The sequence below is a fragment of the Protopterus annectens genome, chromosome 12.part0 (genome assembly GCF_019279795.1).
Source record: "Protopterus annectens isolate FY-2018-M chromosome 12.part0, PAN1.0, whole genome shotgun sequence".
In the NCBI taxonomy this organism is placed as follows: domain Eukaryota; kingdom Metazoa; phylum Chordata; order Ceratodontiformes; family Protopteridae; genus Protopterus; species Protopterus annectens.
The window spans coordinates 931304497-931320408 of NC_056746.1; the positions used below are offsets into that span (position 1 = coordinate 931304497).

Below are 15912 nucleotides of genomic sequence, written 5' to 3' on the forward strand. Positions count from 1 at the left end.
ATTAATTCAGCTTTTGCATTTGCATAAATATTGTACAATATCAGATCTCTCTTTCTTTCCCATATCTCTATTTCTTTTTTATACCTTTCAAAAGTCTCTAGATTTTGTTCTTTATATTTTTGAACTTCCTCAACCACTTCTTTTTCCAAACTGCACAAGGTTTCTTGGTCTATATAATGTTTTTCATAAATCTGTTGTATTAATGAACACACATTTTTATTTGAAGCTTCTGACAGGTTTTCTTGTGGAAGTATTTTTTCTTTCCTCCAATTTATCTCTTAATCTTTTCGTATCTCTTCTGTCTAGAAGTTCTGAGCTTCTTGCACAATAGTAACAATACATCATTTCTTTCTTATCCTCAATAGTCCACTTTACAGTCTTTATGGCTCTTTTTGGCCTGTCAGTTTTGTGATTTATGTGGATTACTATTTCCTTCTGCAACAGGGGGACCATCCTCTCCCTGGGCCTGGCTGAGCCCCATTGTAGGAATGTATTCATGTCTTGAGGATTCTACAGTCATTTTTTCCAGTCCTGACACCAGTGTGCCTACCAGGATTTGGCACTTTTTTTAACCTGCGAGTTGTGCACCCAAATATCTTTTTTTATTTTTAACCTACTTCTGTCCATGATATATGCTATATAAAAATCAGTCTATATATTAGTGTCGCCTTGGTATGAATTTGTAAGAAACAGGGTCCACCTCATGAAGGTACTCGGCAAGACTTGAGGATGAATTCAATTCCAGCAATACTACTCTCCTTTGATTACTGATTTATCATCTCTCCATTCAGACGCTGTAAGCTCCATAATAATTCTTTCCATGGCCTTGCAGATGAGACTAGTCAAGCTTAGAAGCTTATAATTCCCAGGGTCAGTTGATGGTACCCCTTTGTGCAGAGGGATTACTGCTGCTGTCCTCCATTCTGCTGGAACATAGACAGTCCTCAGGCTGTGGTTAAACAGGCATCCACGTTGGTCTGCTAGGTCATGTTTTAAGTTGTTTAAAAGGCAACTTGGGATGTTCGCTGGTCCCACTGATGTCATGTTTTTGGCCTTGGAGAGCACCAAGATGACCTGCTCTCTTAAAATAATAGGCTGAGGAATGGTGTCAGCTAGCAGGTTGGCTATTACCTCTGGTTGAGTATGGGTGGTACCATCCACACCCAGTTCAGCACACAACTGAGTATTCCATTTTAAATTTTGGACACAGTTAAAAAATGCCTTGTGATTATCCTTAGCTAGGGAGGCTATTTTTACTTCATATTTAGCTTTGGAGGACTTGAAAAGATCTCTAATTTGTTTTTAAGCTAGGGAGGGGTTTCTTCCACTGCTGAACCAGTTTCCTCTTGTTCTTGGAAATTAGTTTCTTTCTCTTTTTGTATGACCTGATTATACTAGGTGTCCACCAGGGTCCAGCATGGTGGCTTATTTTTTTGGCAAGACCTAATTTTAATCCAGTCAGGTTCCTGACAGTGAAATAGCTGTTCTGTTTATGTTGTGGTGTGGGTGCTCCTGTGACACATGAGTAATGACTTTTAAGTAATATCTCACAGATAAGAGCAGTTCATTTCTGGGACTTTGTAATAAAAAAAAAAAAAAAACAAGAAACAGCTTCTATGGGCAAGAAACACTGATACTGCACTGTTCACAATTTTATAAACATTGGCATAGTTACCAATAAACACTGATACTGCACTGTTTACAGCTGTATGAACAGCAACATAGTTACCAATAAATACTGATACTGCACTGTTCACAGCTGTGTGAACAGCAACATAGTTACCAAGAAACACTGATACTGCACTGCTCACAGCTGTGTGAACAGTAACATAGTTACCAAGAAACACTGATACTGCACTGCTCACAGCTGTGTGAACAGTAACATAGTTACTAAGAAACACTGATACTGCACTGTTTACAGTTGTGTGAACAGCAACATAGTTACCAATAAACACTGATACTGCACTGTTCACAGATGTGTGAACAGTAACATAGTTACCACAAAACACTGATACTGCACTGTTCACAGCTGTGTGAACAGCAACATAGTCACCAAGAAACACTGATACTGCACTGCTCACAGCTGTGTGAACAGTAACATAGTTACCAAGAAACACTGATACTGCACTGCTCACAGCTGTGTGAACAGTAACATAGTTGCTAAGAAACACTGATACTGCACTGTTCACAGTTGTGTGAACAGCAACACAGTTACCAATAAACACTGATACTGCACTGTTCACAGCTGTGTGAACAGTAACATAGTTACCAATAAACACTGATACTGCACTGTTCACAGCTGTGTAAACAGTAACATAGTTACCCAGAAACACTGCTACTGCACTGTTCACAGCTGTGTGAACAGCAACATAGTTACCAAGAAACACTGATACTGCACTGCTCACAGCTGTGTGAACAGTAACATAGTTACCAAGAAACACTGATACTGCACTGCTCACAGTTGTGTGAACAGCAACATAGTTACCAATAAACACTGATACTGCACTGTTCACAGCTGTGTGAACAGTAACATAGTTACCACAAAACACTGACACTGCACTGTTCACAGCTGTGTGAACAGTAACATAGTTACTAAGAAACACTGATACTGCACTGTTCACAGTTGTGTGAACAGCAACACAGTTACCAATAAACACTGATACTGCACTGTTCACAGCTGTGTGAACAGTAACATAGTTACCAATAAACACTGATACTGCACTGTTCACACTGTGTGAACAGTAACATAGTTACCAAGAAACACTGATACTGCACTGTTCACAGCTGTGTGAACAGCAACATAGTTACCAAGAAACACTGATACTGCACTGCTCACAGCTGTGTGAACAGTAACATAGTTACTAAGAAACACTGATACTGCACTGTTCACAGCTGTGTGAACAGCAACATAGTTACCAAGAAACATTGATACTGCACTGTTCACAGCTGTGTTAACAGCAACATAATTACAGAGAAACACTGATACTGCACTGTTCACAGCTGTGTGAACAGTAACATTGTTACCAATAAACACTGATACTGCACTGCTTAGTGTTTTATGAACATTAGCATAGTTACCTCCTTGTCATCATTCTGATATTAATATTGTACAAATTATCATCAAAGGTCCTTTCTAACATCACACATTAATTGCAGTTATTAGTGACAAGCTCCATTGCAATCTCTGCAACATACACAGTCTATACACAGCTCTGTGGAGAGTGTATTATGATAAGCAGGTGTCTGAATCTGGTAACATCTATCAAATAACTGCACCAGAGAGGAGTTCCTTAGGCAAATAATGTATTTATGTTACAGTTAGAAAACCACATTTTAAGGCATCACCCTGCAAGATGGGGGAGGGTCAGTAGTCCTTCAAGGGTGTTGTGCATGACACAAACAGTTTACCTATTTGTGTGGTGTTGAAGGTTGATGCACATCTTTATAATATCTGTCCTGGCATGTGTTCAAATCTGGCAATATGCAAATGTTGAGTATGTTAATGATTGCTCATAACCATTACTTATTTTCCAAAAAATAATGCTCTGTATTGCATGTCTTCATTCAAACATTTACATATTACATAATTCTTTTCTTCACACTGTAGAGCTTTATAGGACATGAGGACTTACGTAACATTTCTTACAGCATGGCATAGTACAAGATCATCATAAGATGTGATTGGGCTTGTGTTAGGGCACTTTCTTGTGTGCTTATGGTGTTGTGTGTTTATAGTGTTAAATGCTGTTATGGTCGTGTTCACGGTAATGTCTTGTGAGCATGCCCAGTATAATCATGTATTAGATGCACATCACTTCCAAACAGAGACCTCGAACTAATGATATGTCACCAGATCTGTGTTGTCATTTGTCTGCTGTGCATTTTAATGTTATTATGTTACTGTTTAGGATTTACATACATTTACCATGCATGCATGTTTCAGGGTAATATACACCGTTTCTAAGGTTGTCAAATGACAACAAATGGTAAAACATGTCCCTTTCTGATGTGCGTGACACAATACCTGTAGGGTTCATTTCTTCTTGTTTATAGATGATGACGTGAGGACACAGAGTACTGTCAGTTATCACATCCGTATATACATGCCATATTCAGTAACTGCAGTCTATGTGAATAACTCTCCTTGTTATCTCATCTCAGCATGTTATTAATATTTATATCACATCTATTCCCCTTTGTTTCTCTTTTTCTTTGTGTCCCTCTCACATCTTTTGTTAGCATGTCTATTTTTATTTATGTACATAGGTCAAGAATTGTGAAGAAGATTATTATTACATCAATATGGAAGTATTTCTGCTAAAATGTTTCTTTGTGACGTAAACACATTTGACTGCATTATCTGCATACATTTTCTCCATTTACCCTCCTGTCTTACTTATATCTGAAGTAATACCATTATATTCTGTGTGCATTCTCCCCATTTAACATCCCCTGCATGTTAAAACTTGCCTCTATGTCATATAAGCTGACCACGTGCTCACATAATAGGTTTGCTTACAGGTAAGCCATTTTGTTTCATTATATACCCATGCCTTCTTGCACCTTTTTCATGGCCACCAAGACTTCTGCTGACCACAAAAAAGTGTTTATGAATGTGTAACCGCCATGAGCAGCATGCATATTCGATGAGTGCTGCTGCGCATCCAGCTAACGAGCTTAGATTGCAATTGTTAATTCATCGCATGAATTGCCTCACAATGATCTTTCATTTCTGTAAAACCAAAGAAATGTTGCTCCAGTAAGGTGCTAAGAACACTAAATACCATCCACACTGAAGCATTTCTGAGTTTTTTAATATAATGCTGTAATATTTTAATGATTGTTGTAGTATTTGCTTTCTGCCAACCTTAAAATTTCTGCATAGGGAATACTAATTAGGAAAGAAACAAACCTGACAGCAGACTTCATTTATGACTTAACAGCCTCATCTAAACAAAATAAAGAATTTAAGTATGCCAGTATTTAATACAAACACATGAACATTAAAGCATTTCCTGAGTAGAATTTAATTTCCCTGTATTTCTAAATCGCTGGGTTTTCCTAATATTGTTTTAATTTGTGTACTTAGATAATGTTATGAGCAGTAAGGAGTTAAAAATCAAGTTAGAAAGTTTTATTGAGAAGCATTACTCAAATTTTGGACAAGAGGTAAAAAATTCAGTCATTCAGCTTTGTAAAATAAGTCAAAAACTGTCAATGATGACTGAGAAGAGGTGAAAGGTCAGCCTGAAAACCTATCCACTCCGGATGAAAGGCAGATTCATCTCTAAACTCCTTTCGTAAGATTGAGTCAGGAAGTGTGAAATTACCAAGGTAGACAGTCTCACCATCAGCCAGGTATGCAGCCCAAAAGCCAAAAGTCCCAAGAGTCATGACAGTATGATTGCAGTGAGCAAGAATAGAAAGGTCTTTTCCTGGAGATGACTCATCTCCTGCATCTAGAAAGTGAACATCCCCCATAGAGGCATCGATGTTATCTTTACACCAGTCCATCCCATTGCTGGCAACCACAAAAAGGGCATCTTGGTACTTATTGTGGAAATAGGACATAGCCTTTTCTAAGTATACCTTGTCTGCTATCACACCTTTCCACTGATGAGGCATGACATGGACATAATCTCCCCTTCGAACATGTACAGCAACAAAGGTCACACTTTTATGATCACCTTTGATTTTCTGAAGATAGTGGTTAGCTTCCTCCTTGATATGATCATGGAAGGTGAATTCCCTAAGAATGTCATCTCTAAGATAGTGGAAAATTGTCCACGAGCAGGGGGTTCCAGTTAGTCTGACATACTTCTCAGAGAACTGTCTATACTTAGGAGCCATCCAGTTATACACTTTGTATTCGCTCCATGAAATCCTTTTAACCTCTTCTCCATTGATTGTAGGCATTGTGATTCTGAACAGTGGTGATAAATAGTTGAACATCTCTGGGATTATATATGCCTGCCGCCTATTTATTTTTGATAAAGCATATAATGTTGCATACTCTCCCATCTGGTTGCCCAGCCGCCCAACTGAATTTATGATTAACATACCTTTATCCTTTCTAATAGTATTGATTTCAGACAAGACGTCACACTTCTCTCCCTCTGCAGCATGTACATTCATCTCTTCTTTCTCTGCAATGACATGGTATTTGTTCAATAAGTGGAAAACCAGAGACAAAAACAAGATTCCAAAAAAGCAGATTATGAAAACAGGTATTTTCAGCTTCGTCATAATCTGATATATTTCATTTTTTTTCATGTTCTTCCACTGTCTTCTCACATAGATTTTCTTTAGTCTGTTAAAGGAAATAAAATGACAAAACACTGTAATCTGCAGTTCTGGTTTCCTACGCATTCATTCTCTACTTGCATTTATATGAAATGTGCTTTGCCCTGACCAGGTCATGTTAATGAATATAATATTTATTTATGTTGTTGCAGTTTATTTATTTACAATTATTAATATAGTAATCTTCCCCCTTGGATATATATGCTGCCCACTTGGTGCTTAAGCATGATAAAGTGCACTGTTTGAAAAAAGAGCTCATAGAAATGGCATGAGGGAGAGAAAAAAAACAGGAAATAAAAATAAAAACATACAATTTGTATAACTATCTTTATATATCAATATACTACTGGAATATCCCTCACTGCCTTTTTTGGTCTATTAACCTAACCCCAATATGTTCTTTACTTACAGCATCCACTGTGTGCCTATAGCAATAATATGTTAAATCAAGCTTAATTTAGTGATATAATATTTCCATAGATGTTGCTAACTTACCCAAAGATTGCATGACTTCATAGAAGGTTATACTAAGAAAGGGGGTTCTGGAGGTGAAGCTCCCTTCTTTATGACGAGGGGATCTTGGGTCCTCATCATCCAGGCCTTAATTTCTACATGATTTGTATTTTGAATTTTGCAGAACAGGCCAGTCTCTTAATCTTAATACAAATAAACATATATTATTATCTGTGAATATACTATACAGTCAAGGTAGAATCATGCAACAATATGAAGATATTTCTAGAATTGAGATAGTGCAGCAAAATTATCTAGCAAAACATGATTTTGTCAAACATTTTTTGTCAAATCTGAAAAAGGATGTTTCATTAAAAACACAGACTTTTAATATGAGGTCACCTCATACTGGAGGTCCTTCCTTTCTCAAAGATTTGGCAGTCTTAAGAGTTGATTATATGAATTAACATGGACATAGAATCTGCAGTCCCAAAGGTTGCAGAGAGCTTTACTGTGAGCAGAATAACAGACTGAAGGGAGTACATTCTTATGTGGATGTGTTTTTACTGAGACTATCTGTATGAAGCAGCATTCTTAAGTCTTTCATATACCTAGTATTTTCACTTGTAAAAGACTTTCTCAAAGTAAAAAATACTATTAATAGTCTTAGGAGTATGCAATCGCACAATAACACCTCATGTGCAATTACCTGAACATAGGGATTTCACTGATAATTCTTGGATATTGCTTTGAAATATGGAAAATTAACACTATTTGGTTCATATTACCTGTAGTTCTCTTTATATCTGAATTCCATGTTATGAATATCAAGGGGCCACAGAAAGTGTGAATTCCTTTGTCAGTGTTGTTGGCTAGCTTCCAATAATCCTTACACTTGCACCATGTCCTGAGCAGAGGCACATGATTAGTTCCCAGTTAGGCCCATTTCCTTCAACAAATGGGTTTGTGTTTCCACTGGTATGCATCCTGCTAAACTGGAAATCAAACATGCCTCTAAATTTCTGTAGAAAGTTCTTTCAGAAAGTAGATGCTCAAAACACCATTTTGTGGGCAGAAGCCCCATGTTTCTTCATAGATATCCCTTATCCCAGCTTCTTCTATAGGCTGGTCTCTGAGTGCTTTCTATATCTTGGAAAAAGGTTGGACACTGTCCCTGCAATACCTTAGGATATCAAAGAATGCAGAAGATGGGTGAGCTGGAATGTATTGTCTTGGTTTCAAATGTGTCATATTACAGGTGACAGTGCACACATACTAAGGTACTCATCATAACCACAGTACTGTGAAAAGGAAGCAATTTGTGATATAAAACATGGCTTGGGGATAACCCACCATGAAAGCCAGTCTGGTCTGGCCATTTTTGAGCACTCAGTTCTGCTTTGTACACTAAAATAAATCATATGCTGTGGTCTATCCTGACACAAGCTGCCATATGTTTTCTGTGTAACACATGCTCACTGGTGGAAACACAATTAGTTCTTCCTATCAAGCAGCTTAAGCTGGTATATATGGCATTTGTGGAAAACAAATGGCTGATAATAAACTCTGAAACAAGAGAGAAACTGATTTTTGAAACATAAATAGTCAAGCTATACATGGCTGGTAGGGTATACCTAACAGAAAGGCATGGTGGTACCTCATGTATCAGTAGATATGCAGGGGGTGTGCAGTAAGGGGACAGAGGTAGGGGGCCTCCACAGCACAGATTACTGCACCTTTAATTGTTTTCCTTTATGGATTGTACCCTCATTCAGCTGTGCAATCTTACCCTGGGGCAGTAAACATAACTTTCAGTCAAAACTGCCAACGACTCCGGACAGAAGACAGGCAGACTACACAGTTGGGTATTATAACAGCAGATTTAGCAAATATGTACATTTAAACTACCTATTCTAAAATAAATAATCTAATTCTCCATAGAATAGTGTAGGTCCTTCCCAAAAGAAGATGAGTCTGTTACATGGGAAGAAGTTACATGTTGTTAAATTAACATTTGAATGAAAATGTTTGGAGAGTACACAATTATATGTTTCAGGTATGGTGTAAACTTCCTTGAAAATGTTGTTACCAGCTGGAACACCTCTACTGCTGTTTTACATTCATTTTAGTGGTGTATGCCTTCATGTCAAAAAGGTGGAGACATTAAAGTATAACTAGTGATATGTCAAAGTTCACTGTGGAGATAGGCTTAGTTTAAAGTCTAAATATAGCAAAATGTACTAATAAGTATTTTTGCAAATATACTAAATACATATACTGGCTGGCTATAAACTGAAGTGATACCAAATACATCCTCTATCACTTTGCACCTGGGATGGCTGCACACTTCACCCTACTTCACCCTACCCTAGCTACACCTGTGGCAGCATAGCTTTGCTTAACATATTGTAATGTAAAAGGCCAACATGTGCATTGGGACACACTGCCAGTTGATGTGTACATCATGCGCAAGCTTTGTGTTAATACTGTACTGCTTGAGACCATAATTAGATGATCTGCAAACAGTTATGCCACAAGAATATACTTGACATATGCAGTATGGGATAAATTGTTGTCATTTCTGAATGTGTCACCACTTTGCATTTTAATAAGAAAGTGCACAGTGTAATTCTTGGGTGGTTCTGTCTGCAACTTAAATATCTGGATTTTTCTGGCAATGTGTATATTTTTTCATTTTAACAAATGCATTCACACATCATTGGACTAACAAACCAATAGTCAGGTTTGAAAGATATATTGTTATAATCTAACAATGGCCTGCTATGCCTGGCAAGCATTATTTCTGGAATTATTCTATGCAGCTGCATTTCATGACAGGTTACACAGAAAAGGTAATTCTTTTCATCAGAGAAAAATATATATCCCAGCTGTTTAGACAGATACTGCACACATCTCAGGTCAGTCCAGCAATGACTTGCAGTTCAGGTAAGACCGCTAGGACTGGAGCTATGCACCTTAATCATTACAAAGAGTGGATACAGAGGCAGGACATGACAGCATGCAATCTCTGGATATAATGGAGATGTGATGATGTGAATGTCATAGCTGGCAGCAGGGAAGCCAGGTCATTGGTAGGAAGTATGCCATGTCATTGGCTGGCTGAAACCTGAGACAGGGGTACTTCTGCCAATATGAAAGCCATGGTTGAATATCTGTGCAGCAAAATCTCTGGAGAAACCAGGTTGTTTACTTGGAAAAAAGGGCTTGCTTCAATATACATAAAAAAAAATCACAAAGAGATGCATTTTTGTTAGATATGCATAATGCTAGATGCAGTCTCTCATGTGGTTTTGTTGCACATTCAGCCATGACTATTACATGGTCAGAAGTACCTTTGGCAATGTTCTGTTCAGATAACAATGTGCCTATAATCCCTTCCCATCTGTCATCTGTGACATTCATATCCAGGCGCATGTCCATCACGTGATGTTAATTTGCAATATATCTTAGCTAACCATTTAAAGGCTAGCATCTGTTATGAACTACTATGTAATAATATACCACTGCTGCTAAAGCTTGCATACTGTGAATATGTTTCTGTGTGACATATGTATATTCACACCAAACTTTTCATCTGTTAGAATTTTGCAGAAAGTCCAGCTTTTTGCCTAATATTTTTGCTCTATTCATCATAACAGTTATGTTTTTCTGGCAAATCATTGAGTATTTCAGTCACTAAATCATAGGAGCATAAAATCATCAGCAACACAATGAAAGTGAGCGTTGTGACCATTTACACAATATCAGTACCCACACACAGACAACACATCCTTTCTTGAGGAGGGTCAGGCCAGTAAAGCCAGGGGTGAATTTGTGGATAATCATCCAATTGCTCATCAGGTGGGTGGCCAAATGGCTCACCGATAGGATCCATAAGGTCAAAATAGGCAGCTCCACCTCTGACAGCAGACATGTTAGTGGTGTTCCCCAAGGATCTGCCCTGGGGCCTGTACTGTTTGGCATCTACTTCTCAAAGGTCCAGGTAAAGACAAAGGGCCAGTGGCTGACCAAGTTTGTGGATGACTGTAAGTTGGGTGCTGTCATTGACTCCCCAAATGATGTTAACATATTGCAACAGGGTCTCACAGCAACAAATGGCTGGTGCCAAAGTCATGGCCTTAAGTTAAACACAAAAAAATGTATTATCATACCATTTGGCAAAAACACGGCCCCTACTGATTATCACATCAATGGCAATCCCCTAAGCACACAACCTGTGGTGAGAGACCTGGGTACTCAGGTTGACAACAATTTCACATTCGACCATTATGTAGCGGCATTGGTCAGAAAAACCTTTTACTTGATTCATCTCATAAGTAAAGGGATTGCATCCAGAAAAAAGGAGGTCATCACCTGTCTGTACTCCTCCTTAATTAGGCAAATAATTGAGTATAATGCCCTGTTTGATATGCACCTCTTCAAATACCTGCACTAACTGGAAAGGCCACAGAAATACCTCACAAAGAGAATCCATGGCCTCCAATACCTCTCCTATGCGGACAGGCTCAAATCACTATCACTCTACTTGGTATCATACAGATTGTTGAGAGGTGACCTGTGTCTCACCTACAAGACAATATCAGACCCTGCCCTACTACAGATGCTTGATATCAATAAGTCTAACTCCTTGTGCATTACCTGCTCAAAAGGCCTAAGGCTTATATGCAACATCAGCAAAACCTGTTGGAGAGGCAGGTTTGTCTCCCAGAGGCTGCCCCATCTCTGGAACAGACTTCCACACATGTCATATAGAGTACCTCGCTGACCCTCTTCAAGCGCAACCTTGATGAGTGAAATGGGAGACCACACATTTGTCCCAGGGTTTCCACCTGTGTCCCTCATTGACAGGGGTGAAAGGTGCTGACCAAGGTTTCTTCTTTGGGGATAAACTCTTGGCTAGGTTTGTAAGGGCCCCAGGGCCATTAGCCTAGTAACCTCCTATGATCCTATATATTGTTCATTTCACATTTGAAGGAAGATAATGTGTTACACTACTTAATTTACTGTGTGAGTCTATTCCAGAGTTTGGGAAAGCACTGTGTAATGAATATATCTCTCTAACTTGTTTTATTTATCTGCTAGTGAAGACTTTTTTTTATTGATATAGATCCCTTGTTCTTTTATTTGTGGGGCTATCTGAATTTTGAGGATAAAAAAGACCCCGGAATATTGGGCCCTAATGGCTCAAAATGATAGGCATCGATCACCTCTCAGGAGTCTATAGGACACTGAAAAAAGGTGTGTTGCTTTCATTCTTTTCAGGTAGCTTGGAGTTTAAGCCAGTGATCTTCTTAGTTACGAATTTATAGAGTTTTTTTTTTTAATTATTTGATAGGTCTAGTGAAGTACATCCCAAATGGAGCATTGCATTCAATAAATGACTTAATCAATGCTGAGTATAATGGGAAAATTACCTCTTTGGATCTGGAAGATATCCCTTTGGTGATCAGCTCTGCTAAGCAGAAGAAGTACTTCCTGACTACTGCCATTACATGATGATCAAAGGAGAGGGAATTATCAATAGTATTTTGAGCTATGAATATTCCAATAAAATCCATTTTATAGGGAAAAATGTAACAGTTTTATATTTAATGTAATAGCAACTCAGAGAAGTATATTACAGATCAGTGTTATATAGATCATCTCAAGGAGATGTCAAAATCCCATCCCAAGGAAAAGAGTACAATTTAAAATTTCAAGGTAACATCCAGGGCCAATAAACCAATGCAGTTAGTACCTATGAATTAAAAGTGATATTTCATTTCCCTAAGACTTCATTACAAAACTTTTAGACAGCAACAACATCAAAGCATGCTCATCTTCAAAAAGTTTCTAAACCTGCTGTGCTACCCTTAGGGACTTTGCTGTAAAACAATGTTAATTTTGACCCCAAAACATTAGTTGCTTCAAACCGTGATGCATGACATGTAAAAAATGGAAAACATATTCATATATAGATGTTTACTACTGACTAAAAGTAAATATGTTCTTGAATAATGCTACATTCTGCTACCTAAGCAGAAGTTATATAGTCACACCAGTGTTAAGTGAGTTTAATCTAAAATGTCATACTGTGACAGTGAAGGCCTACAACTCCCTGCATTTTGTACCTTTATGTAAAATACTGTTTGTCAGTTTTCCTTTAAGAGTTCATAATAGCTTTTTTTAGAAAATATAAAGAATATTCCAGTATAAAATGCACATAAAACTTGTATTCTACCATTATGAATTTCTGTGCAACTTATTTCTCAATTGTCACCAAACATTTAGCTGCTTCATTCCATGGGGTTTGAAGCAAGGCATGTTACAAGTGATAAATCCTTTTTCTGGAATAATCAAATTAATGCTTACGTCTTATGCAGCAAGAAGAGAACTCAACAAAGATCTATTGTAGGCTTATCTTGCATAGCCCAGCCGGAGTAGAAGTCACCTATCTCTCTCTCATTTCAAACTAAATTGTCACACATCATCACCTCCGTACTACCAGCAAACACCTCCTTGACATATACAAACCCAATAAAAATATTGGAAAGTCCCTTTACAAATACTCTGTAGCCCACGCTAGGAACTCATTCCCTCTCAATATATGCAGTATTCCTCAAAAGTACCTGTTCAAGCATGAACTAAAATTTTATCTTAAAAAGACATGTCTCTGCCCATGTCAAACCCCCACTTGGCTTATTCTCCCCTCTTATCAACTTTAACCCATCACCTTTTTAATTTTCCCTATACTCGCACCTTAAACTTCCCTTCCTACTTTTAATATATATATATATATATATATATATATATATATATATATATATATATGTATAAGTGACTTTTCTACAAAGTTTACTGGTATTCTAAAGGGAGAGACCAATCCATTGCTTAATAACATTGAGGTAAGCAATTGCTCTGTACAAACTAATATTGATATATTACTTTAAAAAGAAAGCTGCATATAATTGAGAACAACTTGTTTAAGCTGAAGAGACTGCATTTTCAAAATTTTCATCTGGATGTTTGCATTAATGAAGAGATAGTCCCTAGAGATCTCCATTTGCTTAAAATGCCTGCACAAGGCAATACTAATGCAACACTTCTCAGTCAATGGCAACAGTTAAATCTTGAGACTAGTGTGAAATATATGAAACTGCTGATGAAATTTTCTAAGCAAGAGGCTGAAACTATATCTGTGAATGTTAAGCAGCAATATGATGAACTACTTCAGCAATTTTCTACTGCATTAGTGAATAAATATATGAACAAACTGTTTGATTCCCTAGCAGTTTGTTTGTCTTTTCGGCTTTTCCCGGTTAGGGGTCGTCACAGCAGAACACCGGTCCGCTAATGATTGGCAGTCGATTTTTTATGGTGCCGAGTTGCCAGCCCTACGTCCAACCTTCAACGAAGGTATGCCCATTCACGCATGTCTTTTGGAGGCCACTCGACTGTGGGGAGGACATGCAGACTCCACACAGAAGGCATTCCGGCCGAGAATCGAACAGGAGAACTTCTTGCTGTGAGGCAACAACGCTACTGCTGTACCACCGCGGCTCTTGATTCCCTAGCAGTTTATGAGTGTAAATTGTGCAAAATAAAACAAAAGAAACTAAATTATGCAAAATAAAACAAAAGAAACTGCTGGGGGCAGGTCTGATTTTCAAGCTGAAAATGAGTTTAAATGGCCACGTAACTGAGCAGTTCGCTGTGAATACTTCTGTCAATCAACAGGCAACTCCAGTTGCTAACCCAATCCATGATCAATCTGATGATGGTAGCTTGAATTGACCAATGGTGACAGAATCAGGAATGATGACATCACTCCTCTCATTCAGAATGATGCTGAAGGAGCAGAGTCACAGGGGGAACTTGGTGCCAAAAGGAAGACACTGCAAGTAAAAGCACAGGTTCATAGAGCTCAAGATAACACAGAAACTGGCTTTAATTTGAACAATTCATGTTCTATGCACTCTCAGTTTGTACCACAGCAGTTAAATTTTCCTCTTCCTATCAAGGACTCTAGAAAAGTAGAAACAAAACAATGTTCCAGAAGCAGGAAAAGCTTCAAGAGGAAAACAGAAAGCAAAGCAACAGAAACACCCACTTTGAAGAAAGTATGGGGCTTGAACAAGAATCTTTAATTTGGAACTTGTCCTCACATGTTTTAACTGACTCTGAAATTTCGTTATTGAATAGAGGTTTGTCATTTAATCCAACGCAGAACACAGATCTTACCGAGGTAACATTAGACTTAAAGACATTCACACGTAATTTGATGCTGAAAGTGTTATTTAAAGAAAATAATGGCAACTTTATAATGAGACATGTTTTAAGAAACCGAGCGCTTATGTGCCTCTGCTTGATCCCATATTAAATACATTTGAGAAAGTACGTATAGCAGATTTGTACAAAACTGATGTTGGGCAGAAGAATAAGAACAAGTATAATCTGTCAAAAGCTGAACATTTAGCACTGAAAGAACTTGAAAATAATGTTAACGTCATTGTGAGGCCTGCTGATAAAGGGCGTCCAATTGTAATTTTCTGCAGTGTTAGATACACAGCAGATATGTTAAATATGTTGGCCGATCAAACGCTTTATGAGAAAGTTAATAAGAGACCTATAGACAATATAATTCAGAGTGTCTATGATGTGTTAAACAGGCTCTTTAAATCTGGTCTCACAGATAAAAGTTTGCATGATTATTCTTTTGTTACACATCCCCTTATTCCTGTCATTAATGATTATTCTTTTGTTACACATCCCCTTATTCCTGTCATTAATGATTATTCTTTTGTTACACATCTCCTTATTCCTGTCATTAATGATTATTCTTTTGTTACACATCCCCTTATTCCTGTCATTAATGATTATTCTTTTGTTACACATCTCCTTATTCCTGTCATTAATGATTATTCTTTTGTTACACATCCCCTTATTCCTGTCATTAATGATTATTCTTTTGTTACACATCCCCTTATTCCTGTCATTAATGATTATTCTTTTGTTACACATCTCCTTATTCCTGTCATTAATGATTATTCTTTTGTTACACATCCCCTTATTCCTGTCATTAATGATTATTCTTTTGTTACACATCCCATTATTCCTGTCATTAATGATTATTCTTTTGTTACACATCCCTTATTC

General features: G+C 37.6%; 1 protein-coding gene across 1 annotated transcript; it reads right to left on the reverse strand.

Annotated features, from left to right (window-relative positions):
• Positions 1-5025: 5025 nt before the first annotated feature.
• Positions 5026-6299, reverse strand: LOC122817363 (galactoside alpha-(1,2)-fucosyltransferase 2-like). Its single transcript, XM_044090563.1, has one exon. It carries the CDS (start codon positions 6271-6273, stop codon positions 5215-5217), a length of 1059 nt encoding a protein of 352 aa, XP_043946498.1. The 5' UTR covers positions 6274-6299; the 3' UTR covers positions 5026-5214.
• Positions 6300-15912: the final 9613 nt, after the last annotated feature.